At 33.4% G+C, this 17,539-nt stretch overlaps 1 protein-coding gene across 2 annotated transcripts in view; it reads right to left on the bottom strand.

Annotated features, from left to right (window-relative positions):
• Positions 1–17,539, bottom strand: part of CSMD1 (CUB and Sushi multiple domains 1) — a 2,563,917-nt gene that overhangs the window by 493,834 nt on the left and 2,052,544 nt on the right. For both annotated transcript variants that reach the window (XM_031949178.1, XM_031949179.1), the window contains exons 21-22: positions 15,678–15,866; positions 3,889–4,058 (exon numbers count right to left, since the gene is read on the bottom strand). In XM_031949178.1, the coding sequence (XP_031805038.1) occupies positions 3,889–4,058; positions 15,678–15,866 (359 nt within the window). The remainder of the gene's footprint in view (positions 1–3,888; positions 4,059–15,677; positions 15,867–17,539) is intronic.

Genomic DNA, 17,539 nt, shown 5'->3' with positions numbered 1-17,539 from the left:
CAAGCATAAAATTCAGAAATGCATTTGGCAATACATTTTATTTCATTCAAATTGAGAACATATAGATTAATGTTTGTGTATATGAGAAGACACTAAGTCAAATTCCTTAGTTACTTCTTGCTACCCACCAAGAGCTGGTAAATTGCCCATTATTATGCTTTCATATTTAGTTTTAATTAGGTTCCAAAAGCCTAAAGCTGTCCTGAGAAATCTAGAACTAAATCATGAAAGAGTCTTCTTGTGGGTTCTCTGAGCATCTTGAAAATGCCTGGAGTCACCCTATCTCATTATGAAAGTTGAAGAAAATTCCTGGAGAAATGGATAACCAGAAACATTCATCCTTACCCCCCAATTCCTTCAGAATTTACAGACTCAGGTTCTCAGTCTATATAACCTTAACATGGTTGACACGGTATAAAGATTCTGAAATGAACATAGCCAGGTGTCGGAGGCTGTGTTATGAATCACTACTTCAACACTAGGTAATGGTGATTAGGTACCAGCAGTCAAGAATTAGTTTATATACAACTCCTAATTAGCCACAATTTCAATCCAGATAAGTGAGCCTATATGTATATACTTGAACTTTCATATGTAGCTAGCTCTGCTCTTAGGTACCAGTGAAGTATGCAAGAAATCTAGAACTACAGAGGGAAAAACTTTCATTTTAGAGATGAGAAACATAAGGCAAATAGAAGGATTTGTATCAAGTCACAGAGGCAATAAACATCAGAGGCAAGATGTGAATCCACATTTTCTTATTCCAGCAAGTGCTTTTTTTTTTTTTTTTTAAACTGGGTAGGCTATTTCCCTAAATAATTCCTCATGGAGATTATTTATTTCAACACCTCATTTTACAGTTGGAGGAACTCACATCTAGAAACACAAAGCAACTTATTCAAAATCACTCAGGTAAGTAAGTACAGAACTGGGATTCTAATATTCTCCTTACGATAATAACCTGCTTCCATAGTCCTAAGATTGTAAGTTAAGAGAATTTTACCTGGTAGTTTAGGTTGACATAGAATAGAGAACTGCTTCCAGAGACAGGAAAACGGTTGATTTTGGATATATTTGGGTTATGTAAGTCATCTAAATTAAATTCTTAGTGCTCCAGTCTTGAAATTTATCAATTTGAATTATAGAGGTAGTTTCCTCTTTGGAAATTCCCTTAATAAGATTATAGGTCTGGTTCAAATAAAAAAAGAAAACCCTCTAATTTCTAGAAATTTTTCTTTTACATTTAGCCAAAAGATGTCTTCCTTCAAAGTCTATGCACTGTGTGTGTGTGTGTGTGTGTGTGTCTTGTTTGTTTCAATTATATCCAGCTATTTCTGAGAAAATAATAAAAAGAGGAAAGATATACTCTGAAAAGAAAGATGTCCTTTTTTCCTTTGGCAGAGTTGAAAGGATTAAGGCAACTAGGTACTTTTGGTTTATGGGGAAATTCCATTCAGATTTCTGTAATATGTTAAGAACAGAGATGCAATTAGAAGGGAAACAATAAACTGGGAAAACATTTTTACAGTCAAAGGTTCTGATAAAGGACTCATTTCCAAAATATATAGAGAATTGACTCTAATTTATAAAAAATCAAGCTTTTCTCCAATTGATAAATGGTCAAAGGATATGAACAGACAATTTTCAGATGATGAAATTAAAACTATTATTACTCATATGAAAGAGTGTTCCAAATCACTATTGATCAGAGAAATGCAAATTAAGACAACTCTGAGATACCACTATACACCTGTCAGATTGGCCAGAATGACAGGGAAAGATAATGCAGAATGTTGGAGGGGATGTGGGAAAACAGGGACACTGATACATTGTTGGTGGAATTGTGAACACATCCAGCCATTCTGGAGAGCAATTTGGAACTATGCCCAAAAAGTTATCAAACTGTGCATACCCTTTGATCCAGCAGTGTCTCTACTGGGCTTATACCCCAAAGAGATACTAAAAAAGGGAAAGGGACCTGTATGTGCCAAAATGTTTGTGGCAGCCCTGTTTGTAGTGGCCAGAAGCTGGAAAATGAATGGATGCCCATCAATTGGAGAATGGTTGAGTAAATTGTGTATATGAATGTTATGGAATATTATTGTTCTGTAAGAAATGACCAGCAGGACGAATACAGAGAGGATTGGCGAGACCTACATGAACTGATGCTGAGAGAAATGAGCAGAACCAGGAAATCATTATATACTTCAACAACGATACTATATGAGGATGTATTCTGATGGAAGTGGATTGTGGATTTCTTCAACAAAGACAAGATCTAACTTAGTTTCAATTGATCAAGGATGGACAGAAGCAGCTACACCCAAAGAAAGAACACTAGGAAATGAATGTAAACTGCTTGCATTTTTGTTCTTCTTCCCAGGTTATTTATACCTTCTAAATGCAATTCTCCCTGAGCAACAAGAAAACTGTTTGGCTCTGTACACATATTTTGTATCCAAGATCTACTGTAATCTATTTAACATGTATAGGACTGCTTGCCATCTTGGGAGAGGGTGGAAGGAGGGAGGGGAAAAATCGGAACAGAAGTGAGTGCAAGGGATAATGTTGTAAAAAATTACCCTGGCATGGGTTCTGTCAATAAAAAGTTATTTAATAAAAAAAAAAAAAAAAAAAAAAAAAAAAAAGAACAGAGATGCAATTAAAGGGTATCTTGTCATAAAGAATAAGAACTGGGGATATAGGTACAACAGTTTGGGAGCACAATCACAATAATGATTACAAAACAGAGTTATGAAAACTTTAAAAATTAAAGTGTATCAAAAAAAATAAAAATAAAATAAAAATAAAAAATTAAAGTGTATCTACTATAAGGCAGACTCTGGAGATATCAGTCTATAATTCTGAATCCCTTTATGACATAAAAGAACTTGATATTCAGCCACTGAGATGTTTTACTTTTTGTGAATAAATGTTAGGGTAAACTGTTTGAAAAGTATTTTAGGGTAAACTGTTTGAAAAGCAACAGGGAAAACTTGAAGCTTTTTGATTTCTACATAGTCTATGAAAGACAGCATGGAATAGAAGGTGCCTGATATTGTTTACTTTATTATTTTATGATGTTATTTATTATATACTTTACCTATTCACTTCTAAACTGTCTTCTAAAACTCTTACTAGAGTTTTATATGATGTGTTTTCTGAATAACTTAATGAAATATAAAAATAGCAATAGTTTCATTTGCAATAGACTTCACTGAAATATAAGAAAATCATATGGAATAAAAAGAAATAGATGTTTAGCAATATTTTCAAAAGCAAATGATTATGTTAATCATCTAGAATCAGGGGTCCTCAAACTACACCGTGGGCCAGATGCAACAGCTGAGGATGTTTATCCCCCTCACCCAGGGCTATGAAGTTTCTTTATTTAAAGGTCCATAAAACAAAGTTTTTGTTTTTACTATAGTCCGGCCCTCCCGACAGTCTGAGGGAGAGTGAAATGGCCCCCTATTTAAAAAGTTTGAGGACCCTTGACTGGTGCAGATTAGTATGAGATCAGGCTGGAAAGTAAAGGGGAAAAAAAAGCAAGAAAGGTTAGGGTGAGAAAGGTATAAAGTTGAATTACTTTTGATAGACCTGAAACTTTTAAAAGATACCCATTTAATATGTGAAAACTAAGTGGCTATAAGAATAAACAAGGTGGCCTGGAAGCAGATAGAAAAGGAAAGAAGGAATATGTAACACACTTTTAAGAATGAAAGCCCTATTTATCCAGAATATAAACAGAAGTGGTTTAGGACAACTACATTCTCTACTGGATAAAGCTTTTGAAATAAAATGCAATAACTTAAAAAAAAAAAAACTAGTTGCTATTATATATATAAAAGAAGAAGATAAAGGACTTTGAATTAAATTCCCATTTACCTTGAGCACATCTCCTTCATGGAGCTGAAAGCTTCTGGCTCTAAGATGAATTCCCTTTCCAGCTTCAGTTTCAATTTTATAAATGCACTCATGGTTGTTGTCATAGTTCGATGGAAAATTTGGAGACAGTAATGTTCCTTCATTTCCAGTAACACTTGCTCCACATTCAGCTAAAGAAAATGGGACATTAAAAACGAATTCAAAAAGAGAATTAGCCATTTTGATACATAATAAAATAATTATTCCAAATTTATGGTCACCCTCTACTGTATTACTGAATTTCTAAATTAATAAAGCCATTACTGCACTATGGATCATCAAAGCTCTGGTGACTATAACACTAGTTTAAATATTAATTTAAACTCAGATAATCTAGATTCTTATAATTTCCAAGCTTTTGTCTCTCTTTATCCCTTCCTTTACCTGATTCCCAGAAGGCATCATGGTGTAAATAAAAGATTAATGGAGGAAACATTAGTTCCAGAATTAGTTCTGAAACTATGTATTGACCCTAGCTAAAACATTTTATCATTTTTCTCCTAGTTTCCTTTTCTATAAAACATGGGCTTTAGACTAAATGATATTTAAGTAGTTTATACCTCTGATATTCTAAAAAGTCTCCTGAAAAGAAAAGGCTTTTCATGTTTTTTGCCATGTTCTGGCCCTGATGTCAGATTATACTACTTAATTTCTAACTGTAAAATATTACAACAGAGCATTTATTTACATTATATTTTAGAGATTGAATATCAATAAGTGCTTTGCTCTTTTGTTTCTCTATGAGAACAGAGAAATATCTAAATAGCTCTCAGGATCTATTAGTTAAAGAGTAAATAGCTCCACAATTTCATTTGCAACCTTGGAAAGTCACTCCTCTATTTAGACATTAGTTTCTCCATCTATTGATAGAGGAGGTTAGGTTAGATCATTTTGAATTTGTTCTATATTTCTCTGATCGAGTGGTAGTAGTCTGCAGTAATTTGAGCCTGAATTCCAGTTATCTTAACACTTTAGTAAGTGAATTAACCTTTTCAGGTCTCAGTTTCTTCATAAGTAAAATGAAGAGATTGGACAAGATGATCTTGAAGGTCTCTTCTATTTCTAAACAATGTGATGCTTCTTCCATCTATATATGTTCCCTTCCTCCCCCCCCCCCACTATTTGTTTTTTGACCAAAAATAGAAGTTCTACTCAAAATGCCATCAAGATAAGCCAATATGATGGAATTGTGAGCATAGAGAAAAGTTGCCCTAAAAATGAGGTATCATAACATCATTTAAAAAATTATAAACATGAGACACAGAGAGAAAGATTTTGTTTTTGTTTTACTTAGGAAAACACAATTCCTTGTAGAAACACACACATATATACATACTCATATATGTTTATATACATACAAATATACCTATTCAGGCACACATATACCTGTGAAGTAGGTGTGTATGTGTGTGTGTGTGTGTGTGTGTGTGTGTATGTATGTATGAACCAGATTTGAATTGGTTTAAGGAAATTTCAGGTGAAGAAGTACTCTCTGCCAGTCTTTATAATTTACAGTCTTAAAGTTGCTTGAGAAACAAAGAAGTTAATTGACTTGCCCAGGATCACAAAACCAACTTGTTGTTAAACTAGGGCTTGAATCAAGGTCTTTCTGACACTGAAGTGTACACTCTTTCTCCACTTATGACATATATATATATATATATATATATATATATATATATATATATATATATATATATCACAGACCCTTAATAAATGGTTGCTGACTTAAACTTCCTGAGTGGAGAACAGGGTCACTGGGGAAGCTTAATAATTAAGTTAATTTATAGTTCTTTTCAGCTAAGTAGCACAGTGCTGATTATATTACATTCTTGAATTTTGAGATAATTTTCAACTAGTAGTATCCAAAGGCAAAGCTATCCTGTTGAAATAATTTAACCCTCCACTATATTTTCACTGCCAAAATATGCTATATGATCTGATTTTATTTGTTACTTATTAATTAGAAACAAAGGTAAACTTTATTTAAATAAAGATGGTCCAGCTGACCACAAGGCACATAAAACAATGGCCTAGAGGTCTTGCCAGCCCTGACCCCAGTTACAAATGACAGCTTTGTTCTCATACAGTATGTCAAGGATTTTACATTACACACACAATGGTTCTACTATATGTACACAGAATAAGAATGCTATCTGGAACAATATTTTTGAACATAAAGGACAATGATTTGAATTTTATTATAATTATTCTATATTGTTATTTTCATTTCTTACAGTGTTTTTCAAGAATGTGTTTGAGCAAAATAAAGCCAGAGAAATAAGAAATGTGTTTTGCAAAAGTGATGAGTTTCTTGTCTGTTTAGGTAATGATTCTTTTTTTTTTTTCTTAAGCAACTGTGTTTATTCTTTAAAACTTCTAATAAATGAAAGCAAAACTTGCATCTAAAAGGACGCAAAGGTTTATCCCCTTAGGCTATGCAGCAAGAATGAATAATGGAGATCTGTGAATTGATTAAAAGTTTTATAAAGTTAAGGGGAAATATTTTTAAAAGAAATACAATTAATCTTAATTTAAATTGAACATAGAGCCCTATAAAATAAGGTATCATAACATAGTTTTTAAAATGATAAATGTGAGACAGAGAGAGAAAGATTTTGGTTTTGTTTTATTCAGGAAAACACTCCATTGATAGAGCATTAGCTCTTTGAGGGCAGGCACAAACCCTGATACATAGTAGGTGTTCAATAAATACTTGTTGAATGAATCCTCATTTTTTTATTGGTCAAATCCTCTAGGACTAGAGGATTAGTGCTAGATGAAGAGGTTTTAGGTAATGGTTACTGCCATTCCCTTATTTAAGTAGAAACTGGGGTGGAGAACTCATAGGTTGACTCTAAGTCACAGAGAAGATAAACATCAGAGCAATGATTCAAAACCTATTCCTCTCTTGTTAATTCTTATGTTCTTTCTGCTATCATTATTTACAGAGTTTCTATCATCTTCATAATTTAGGAAACTCATGTTTACGAATCACTTTAAAGTTTATAGTATGCCTTCTTCATAATCTTCTGAGAAAGGCAGGACACTTATCAGTAAATCTATTTTACAAACAAGAGAATAATCTTAGAGATATCGTGACTTGTTTCAATAGTAAGTGTCAGACTTGAATTAAAACTATATATCCCAACTCTTGGCTAGTTTTTTTTTTTTTTTTCCCTCTATAAAAGCAAGCCGTGATTGACTTGCCTTAAATATACCACCATTCTCCTTTTTTGTCTTTTTCTAAATAGCATTTTTTTGATACCAGTGCTCCTTATATTTACTTCTTCTAAGAAGTCTTCCATTCATATATGATATTTTCTAACTTCAGCAAAAATTGTTATTCATCAGTCTTAATACCTATCCATCCAGACATATTATCAAAAGACTTAAATCATTGAGCTGGGTTTTTATATACAAATTGCTTATTAGTATAACATAGATTGTAAAACCCCAGGGAAAGAAATGTGTCTTCTTTTCTGCCCTGTGTGATACCAAGTATACACTATGAATAATTAATAATAATAGCATCCTTGTAAGAGTTGGGCTTTTTTTTTTTTTTAACAAAGCATTCTTACAATGTCTTTTCTTTACAACAAGATCTCTTAAATAAAACTATAGAATATACTTGTTTATATTGGAAACATAGGTCAACAGGATAAGTATGTATAAAAGCTCAAGGGCAAAGAAATAGAAATATTTTACATGTTTTTAAAAGTCTATTTGACTTCTAATATCCCTTTGAGTTCTTAGTCTATGATCTTATGTTCGTTACATTCTAGAATTTTTAAATATCGAAAGGTATTAGTACCTTTCAATCAGGTCATAGTTACCAAAATAATACTTTTAAAAGGAGTATAGATATAGATGAAATAGATATCCACCCAGTATATGGAAATTCATCCATAATAAAAACATACAACTCAGAAGTTGTTATTTTTAATAAGTACTAAATAACTATGGGAAGGATAATATAGCTACTATGATTTACTGTATAGCTCAAATGGAAGAAGTTAGGATGTTTCAAATACACAGATTAACAGAGCAAACATATTCTATTACTATTTTAAGCATCCAGAATTAAATATGAGTTCTGTAGTACTTTGTCCTTGTATCATAACTAGAGTATGGTTACTTTTAAGTGCCGTATTATAGGAAAGGTGATAAATTTACCAGGAGGGTGATGGAAGGGAAAAATGTATCACATAAAACTCAATTAAAGAAATTGGAGCCATTTAGCCTAGAAAATAAACTTATATATAACGTAATAGTTATTTTCAATTACTTGAAGAGCTGTGATATTAGTGAGGTATTACATTTATTTTACTTGACTATGGAGGGAAGATCCAGGAGCACCAGATAAGATAGGCTTGATTAAGCTATAAAGGAGGTAGATTGGCTTCTGGTAAGGCAAGTCCTTGGAGTATGGATAAAGGTTCCCTTATGGGTTGCAGTCAAAGAAACTACATGGAAACTTGGGGAAAGCTAGTTTTTGGTCCTGCACAGCTAGGAGGCTTGTATTGCATGATAACAACATCTTTTTTATTGTCCTCAGAACCAGAAGTATTAACATTTCAGAGGTTACAAAACTAAATTTTAGTGCATATAGAAGTCAGGAGTTAAAATTTAATCCTGATTAAAGTTAAACCCTGATAGTCAAACAAGAAAACATTGGCTACCCTGTCTCTCATTCAGAAAAAGGCATAGTGGATATAATTCAGAGCTTGCAGTCCGGAAGATTTGAATTCAAATCCATCAGCAGCCACTCACTAATTGTAGGATCCTAGGCAAGTCATTTTAATATTGGTATGCCTTCACTATAAAATTAGGATAATAATAGCACAGAATTGTTGTGAAGAATACATGAGCTAATATTTATAAAGCATATAACCCTGGAACATGGTAAGTGCTTAATAAATCCATATTCTCTGTTCTTTCTATTCTACTATCTCTCAGTAGTAGCAGCTGTAAGCACATGGCCATCTCTATTTTTGTGGTCAATTTTTCATCTTTTAAGGATAATGTATCTTCTTGATATAGCATTATTCAGGACCTACCTTTGTGAAACTGGGAATTTTTTTTTTTTTTTTTTTTTGATGAGGCAATTGGGGTTAAGTCACTTGCCCAGGGGCACATAGCTAGGAAGTGTTACATATCTGAGGGCAAATTTGAACTCAGGTCCTCCTGACTTCAGGGCTGGTACTTCACTGTGCCACTTAGCTGCCCTTGAAACTGGGAATTCTAAGATACAGAAATATCATCAGATGCAGTTGGAACTAAATGGTAGAAGCAACAGTAGATAATTAGGATGTAAGTACTTGATGGCAATGTAAGTCATTATATGTGGATATTGAATAACAATCACTTGAAGCAGGCAGCAACTTCAGGAAGCATAATAGAGAGAAGTACCAACTATGAATTCATGAAAAGTACTGTTTTTAGAGCTCCAAAAATGAACTGCACTTAAGGGAATTTAATGAAGACTTCCTGCAGATAGAACAGACTTTCCAAGCCTGGGAAGTATTCTTTTGCCACAGGTGTACTCTATGATGAGTGCCACATAATCTTTTTTTTTTTTTAATTTAAAGTTGTGCCCATCCTCCCCACAGATATTGTGTGTATTTGTGTAAAAGAGTACTTCAGGTTTTGGAGGGAATGTTTTATAATAATCCTACTTTGTAGTACATAGCATTTTTAAAAGCTAATCAGTTCTTGATGACTTAATTGTTCATGGTTAGAACACCTGTAGGGACTCTAAGCAACAGTACTACAAATTATGATTCTCAGGGTTACTTCAGACATAGTCAGTTGCCTTCTGAGGATCCCAGTCTGTGAGGATGAGTGCTGAGTTGGGCAAGGAGCCACAGATAGGGTGTTATATAAAGAAAAACTTTCTGATAGAACTTTCCAAAAGTAGAATGGGATAACTTGGCAATGAGTATTATTCCCTTCACTAGAAGTCTGAAAGTGAATAAAAGTTGACTGCAGAATTTTTGCAGTAGGTATATACCAAAATACCAATAAGCTCAGATATGAATTGTGCTAGATAGTCTGTTAAGTCATTTAAATCCTGAAATTCCAAGATTTGTGATAATCATTCAAGATTCATTCATTCATTAACTACTGAATACCTAATATAAGTCAGGGACTATAAATCCAAAGAGGATAAAGTCCTCAAAAAGGACTTTTCTGACTTAAAATACAAGTATTTTAAGTGTTCAAGATCCTATAAATTGAACTTTATTTCATGAAATCATTTTGTACCAAAAAAATATCATTGTACTTGTCAGGAAATAAATATTTGCTTTTGGAATTAGAGAAAATACTCTCCAAAATCATAGTATACAAAATGTTAGAGCTTGAAGGGAACCTAAGACATTACTAATAGTGATTTAACCCCTTTGCATTACTCAGGAAGAAACTGAAGTTCAAGAAATTAAATGATTTACTTATGATTAAAGTAACAGTGGATCAGGATTCTATATATAGAATTTTCTTTTTATTTTATACCCTCTAAATATGTAGAAAAAACAAATGGAAATAAACAAATTAATAGTTGAGAAAAGTATAATCTTGGGTGGACAAGCTAACTCAACTTCTCTGGACATGTTTCTTCCTTTGTTAATAATAACTTCTAACGTCCCTTCTACTTTTAAAAAGTCCAACTGCAACCTATTTATCGTTTGAAATATTTCAAGTTTTGTGATATTTCAAGTTCTAGCAATAACTCCTTTAATTATGTACTTTTAAAGTAACAAATTTAATATGATTTTAAATAAATGTTCTGTACTAAAGAGTATATTTACTTTTAATAAGATATCAAAATCAAATTACCATCAAAAGTTCAGTCATAAAGCCCAATTAATTAAAATGAAATAGGAATAAAACAATGGAAACAATTCATTTTCTAGACTATCCAAGTATCTGAAAGCATAGTTCTATAAAACTATAATCACAAAATTTTAAAGTATTACATTTGGAAAGGTCATCATGCAGAATGTATTATTTAATCATAAAATACTCCTTTATTTTATTTTGAAACAATAGCTATAATATAAAATATGCTCATATTATAAGTATTAACAATTTCATTAATGTCTGTACGCTTTTTACCAACTCATTTAGCAAAATTCCATGCTTTAGTAGATAGTCTTCATGAATTGTTATGGCCCAAAATACTAATAACATGGAAATGGCTTTCTTCATACTCATGTGGTCTGGTCCTTGGCAAAAGACAGAGTTCATTGCCAGAATTGTATTAAAGCCTCTCTAGTTTGGTGGGATTGCTTTGTTTGCACTGCTTTGAAAGCAACTATAACAGAACCCAGGAATCACACCCAGACAACAGAGGCATCTGATGAGGATAAGATTAAAGAAAAGTACAAAACAATCCCAAATTGCTTATAAAACACAAGATTGATTCAGTTTCAATTGCCAAAGGATCATTTCTAACTATCCCATGTATTAGGGAGAACTTCTTAATGTAATGTAATGGGATAAGTAAAAGTCTGAAGCTGTAACTTTGAATATTTTCTAAAATTACTAGCAATCTGTTAAACCCATATAAAATTTGAGATGCAAAAAGGAATCATGGAATTATGGTAGTGTTTCACTAATTTAAATAAATTTAAATTTGTCTTTCTTAAAAACCAATTACAAAAAACCGGAAAAAATAATGATCAACTTTTTGATAATTCAAAAAGAACCAGGAAAAGCACTTTGAAAACAATTGTATAGGCAAAAGATGAAATAAATTAGAAAATATTGCTTCTAATGAACTGTCTCTAGGATATTTTTGACTATTATAGAGGAGAAACTAAATCTTATTTTTACATATAAAGTTATTAGATTTAGAGTTGGTAGGAACCCAAGAGATTAGCTAATCTATTTTCTTCATTTTATAGATAAGGAAAGTAAAATATAAGATAAATAAACTTGTTGAAGTTCAACTGAGTAATAGGCAGTAGAACTTAGGATATGAATCCAGCTCCTTTGGCTTTAAATACAATACTCTTTCTTCTACACTATAATGCACAAAGAAGAAATACTCTAAATTAGAAAATGTGGCTATTTTTATCAAGGAATATATTTATTCATTTTATACTATTATAGTTTTGAAATAATTATAATTGAGGGTACTCAATATATAATTGAAGTTTACTCAAAGGTAAACAGAGAGGCATTTGGTCTCCATGAGTAGACTGTAACACATCATCAACCAAGAATTAAGTGATAGAGGTGGAATAAATTATGTCATTAGAGAAATGTATGATTTGATAAGTGATCCAGATTGTACATAACAACGAAAGATAACCAGTGGTCAGCTTATGAGTGGATAAGTATCTATATGATGTTCAGAGAATTATAGGACAGACTTGAGCTTGTTACTATTCCTTTGTCCCACAGCATTTTACAATCTGAGTAATTGTTAAGGAAAAGAGACAGAATGTGAGAAAGGCAATATGTGGTGCAGAGTGCTGGACTGATCCTAGAATTATCCACTCTAAGCTGAATATCTGCACTCAATAAAAGCAGTGGCCCAAAAATGCTACTAGAAAAATTAACGTCAAGTGATTCGACAGCTTCTCTGAGAGGGAACAATTTGTTGCTAACTTGGAGGGTAAGTCGGGCCCACACACAGTTGGCAACTTCAACTAAGGAGGAATTGACTTCAACTTGAAGTAAATAGTCAATAGCTTCAGTATTGATTGATGATGGTCTGTTGAGAATACTATGGAAATGTTCAGTCCATCTCTCTAGGATCATTTCCTTATCGCTAATGAATGTGGCTCCATCAGCACTGAGAAATTGAGATGTATCATACATAAGCCTTTGACCCATAAATAGCTTTCAAGGAATCATATAAGTGCTTTGGATTGTTACTATCCATAAAATGAAATTTTATCTGCCTTCTTATTGAACCAAGAATTCTGCATCTCTCTAAGCTTTGCCTGAAGCTATTGGCTATTTACTTCAAGTTGAAGTCAATTCCTCCCTAGTTGAAGTTCCAACTAAAGAAGAGGTTTTGAATGCTATTAGGCATTAGGCATATAGCAAGGCACCTGGTGCTGATTCTATTCCAGCTGAGATTTATAAAGTGGGAGGTCCATTGCTCATACAAAAGCTGACTGAAATTTTCCAAATTATATGGCAAGAGGAGGTTATGCCCCAGGAGTTCAAGGATGCCTGAATTTCCATCTCTATAAAGATAGAGAGAATAAATTGTCCTGTGACTATCACAGAGAGGTCTCTCTTTTCGTCATTTTTGGCAAGGTTGTTGCCAGAGTCCTTCTTAATGGGCTAATCCTATTCCTGGAAGAAGGTCATCTACCTGAGAGGCAGGGTGGCTTGAGAAGGGGCTGAGGGATAATCATATAGTTTGCTGCCTGACAACTCCAGGAAAAATGGGAATGTAGAGCTGACCAAGGCTTTTAATACTGTCAGTCATGAGGATGGAAAAATATCTCAAAATTTGGTTTCCCAGAGAAATTCATCAATAGAGTATGTCAATTTCAGGACGACATACTTAACTAGGTTCTGGACAGTACTCCCGAGTTTTTAAATAAACTGTGAGCTTGCTCTCATGCTTTTTGGAATTATATTTTCAGTCATGTTGTCAAATGCCTTCAATGAGGACAAACATGGCATCAAAATCAGCCATTGAAGTGATGGCAAATTCTTTAATTTGAATAGGCTAGAAGTCATTAAAGTAAAGGGAGTATCAGTGCATGATTTTTTCCTTGAAGATCATTGTGCACTAAATTCAGCCCCTGAAACTGAGATACAATGAGTTATAGATCAATTCTCTGCTGATTATACTAATTTTGACCTTACAACTAATACCAAGAGAACCCAGGTACTTCATTAGTCAGCACCATATGTACCGCTATCAGTTATAGCAAATGGTGAAGTTTTGAATGCTGTGGCTAAGTTCAATATACTTTCCAGGGACGAACACAATGATAATGAGATTTACACATGCATTACCAAAGCTAGCTAGCTCAGTGTTCGGGAGACTCGAAAGAAAAGTGTGGGAGAGAAGAGGTATTAGACTAATTATCAAACTGAAGGTCTACTGAGCTGTTATACTTATTTTATTATTGTAAGCCTGGGAAACGTAGGCAATACCTACGACCATGCAAAAAATTGAATTGCTTCCATCTGAATTGTCTTAGGAAGATTCTGAAAATTACCTGGCAGGATAAGATAACATACATTGAGGTCCTTTCTTAAACTAAATTGTCAAGAATTCAAACTCTTCTGCATAGAGTGGAACTCTGTGAAGCTGGCCAAACTGTTTGAATGTCAAGTGTAAGCTTGCCAAAAAAGACTGTTTTATGGAGAACTCACATAGTATAAATGCTCACAAGGTGGTCAGAAAAAGTGATACAAGAATGCTCTCTAGATCTAGAATTGCTTGTATGACACGGGCAAAGGACAGTATAGCATGGTTTACCCTCTTCAGAGAAGATGCTGTGCTCTATGAACAAAGCAAAATTGAATTAGCTCTGAAGGAAAACAAGATGCACAAAGTTAGAGAAGTTGCCCCAAATATTCACAGGGGCTGTTTGTTTCTGACCTGTGGCAAAGCATTATTGGTTGGATTAGTCACAGTCAGACACACTGCAACTTGACTCTAACATAGTGATGTCATTTTGGTTTTCTTCAAAAAGCAAAGGACAACAACTAACCACCCAAACTGCAAATATCCCACTGGAGGATTTGTAAGTAAAGATGGACAAAAAGTTCTCAGAATAAGAAGGTGATCTGGATCACTGGAAGGTATGGACAAACTGATTAAATTATATATCATTTAAGTATCAACATGTGATGATCCTGATTTTTCAAAATATAAATATCTATTAATTTTCCTTTTAACACTCTTAATTCATTGTTAGTTTTTTTTCTTTAACTTAAAATTACATAAAAAATAGATATAATCCCCCCAAATGTTTTCAGAATATCAAAACTTAAAAGAGCCATTCTGCCACTATTATGGAGTGACTACAGATAGGTTATATTCTTTGAGTCTAGAGATATTTTAATCACAGAATTTAAGACTAACAAAGACCATAGAGAGCATGTAGTTCAGCTCCTTCATTTTACTTTCAAGGATCTAGGATCCAAGTGAGGACTTATTTAAAATCCAATAGGTAATAAATAAGTAGGCTGGGACTCAAACCCCAGTCTTCTAACTTCAAATATATTGTTCTTTCCATTACACCAATGCAAACCTTTCACTCATTCTATGTTATTCATAGGGCTCCTGTTTTGCACATTATCCATCACACAATACAACTCTCAATAACTCTGTTTACACAAAGATCATTTTATGTAAGAATCTGATAATGTGTCTAGTTCTATTAGTAGTATAGCTGAAATCACTGAATATGGCAATTAAGCTTATTTTGAACTTGCCTACTTTTTGCTCTTTGGGCATATGTAGCTATTGTTCTGCCAAGAAACTAAACTAAAAAGAGACTGGCAGCTTCCCTCTCACCCCCAATATTATCACTGTCAAATACATTGTTTTCATTGTTCCTAAGGAATGTATTAGCTTTGGTCTTTTTGTTTTCACAAGTTATTTTATAAGTCACTTACTTTCTGACTTTCCCCATTCATCTTTATAAATTCAGAGATAGCAATTACAGCCCTATGTAGCCTGCTAAACATTTTACTATCCTGATGTATGCCATGTCCTGCCCCTCCCCCTTGGATGAATGAAATGAAATCATGTGACCACCTACCCACACACCTTGGCAGAGGTGCACTCCAAACACGACGGCCCCCACCCAGGCAGGTAAGCTTAGTTGCACCTTCTAAACGATATCCTGGGAAGCAGGAAAAGGTCAGAGAATCCCCAACTCCAAAATGAAAACCAATTCTTCGGCTGAAAGCAGGAACACCTGGATCATCACATGGTTCCAAGTCATATTCTGTTTCAAGAAGAAAAACAGAAAAATATGGGGAAAGGAAGCAAAAATGATCACAGTAATCAGAAATAAACACCTACCTACTTTTAGAAAGAGAGAATTTCAGAACTTGGTCCATAAAATCTATTTGAATTCAGTCTAATTATAGATTCTCCTTACTTATCCTTAGTTTAGTTATTGTTCAAAATGAAATTTGAAATATTGAGATTTATTTTTTAAACAAAAAATAGCAAAATTTTAATCTGAGAGGCACCCAAAAAGCTAGTTTAAAAGCCAGGATTAAATAGGTTCAAGTCAGATTTCTGATGTATATTGATATACTGACTTGCCCTGAGACAAGTCAATCTCTTAATACCCTGGGCAATTGTTTTAAGCTTCCATAAATTTCAGTGCAGTTCCAGATTTTCATTATTAAAGAGAATTCCTTCTTAGAAAACCTCTTATTGCAAAGAAATCAAAAGTTCATTCTAAACCCCTTTTCTTTCCCCAAATTTACACAAGAATGATTACATGAAAGATTTATTTTAGGGGATTTACCCTTATTCAAACTATACTGTTATGCTCAAAACAATATGCCCTCCTATGAGAACTGCTCTTAAAATTGTAAAATATTGACATAGTGAAAACTCTCTCTGGATTTGCCATTAGAATACCTCGTTTAACTTCACATTACTGCATTCTTAGTTTTTCCTTATGAAAAATGAGGGATTGGACAATCAATCAATAAACATTTATTAAGCACCCATTATATGGCAGGCACTGTGCTAAATGCTAGAGGTACAAAAAGAAGCAAAATGCATGATTTTCATGTACTCTCCAACTTTAAATCATCTGATAATTAAGGAAAATTAATCCCATACAGTATTAAAAGGAGGACATATATAAATCAAGTTTAACTATGGTAAATTCATGAAAATATATTTCATCTTCCCCCAAACATTTAAAGTTTAATGGGATTTTTTTGGTTGCTATTTTTCAGATATAAAACATTTTATACCATGATGTGATGATGGACAATTTATAAAAGACAACTTCTAGGAGAAATATGTATACCATTTATAATTTAAAATGAAATATTTCAAGGTAGTAATAACTTGTCATGTCTGGAGAACTACTCAATATGTTGGTACAGGTGTATAGACTACAGAGATTCCAGTGAACAGTTTCACTATAAGGAAAGGCAGAAATCTACCTTGGCTTCCACTCGCGGTGCAGGGAGAAAATCAGGGGCAGGAGCAGACACTGTACATACATAAAGCAGAACCCTGAAGTTCAGATTTGGAGTTAGGTGACCAAGATGGGTTGAAGCAGGGTTCATTTTTATAGTGTCGTATGTGTGTTAAGCAGGACTAGTGATTGGTGGCAGAGGTTGGAACTGGAATTTTAAGTTAAAGTTCAAGACAAATATTGACTCTTGGTGGGGAGTAGTGAAATGCAGGGGGGAATTGGCAGCTAGTTGATATTCAAACTATCCAAAATGGAGAAAGGGCACTTTGAGTCATAACTACTAATCCGTGTAAATGGGGAACTCATTTTTAGTTTTTAGAAATGTTCAATGTGCCCTTTTTTAAAGTATTAGGGAGAGGATGGGATTCCCTTATAAGAGGTAGTATATATTGACCATGACAATGCAATTATTTAATTACCTTATATGAGCATGGACAATTAATCTCTTA

The sequence above is a fragment of the Sarcophilus harrisii genome, chromosome 2 (assembly GCF_902635505.1).
Source record: "Sarcophilus harrisii chromosome 2, mSarHar1.11, whole genome shotgun sequence".
NCBI lineage: Eukaryota > Metazoa > Chordata > Mammalia > Dasyuromorphia > Dasyuridae > Sarcophilus > Sarcophilus harrisii.
Note: the sequence above shows the minus strand (reverse complement) of the source record. Positions and strands in the feature narration are given on the sequence as shown.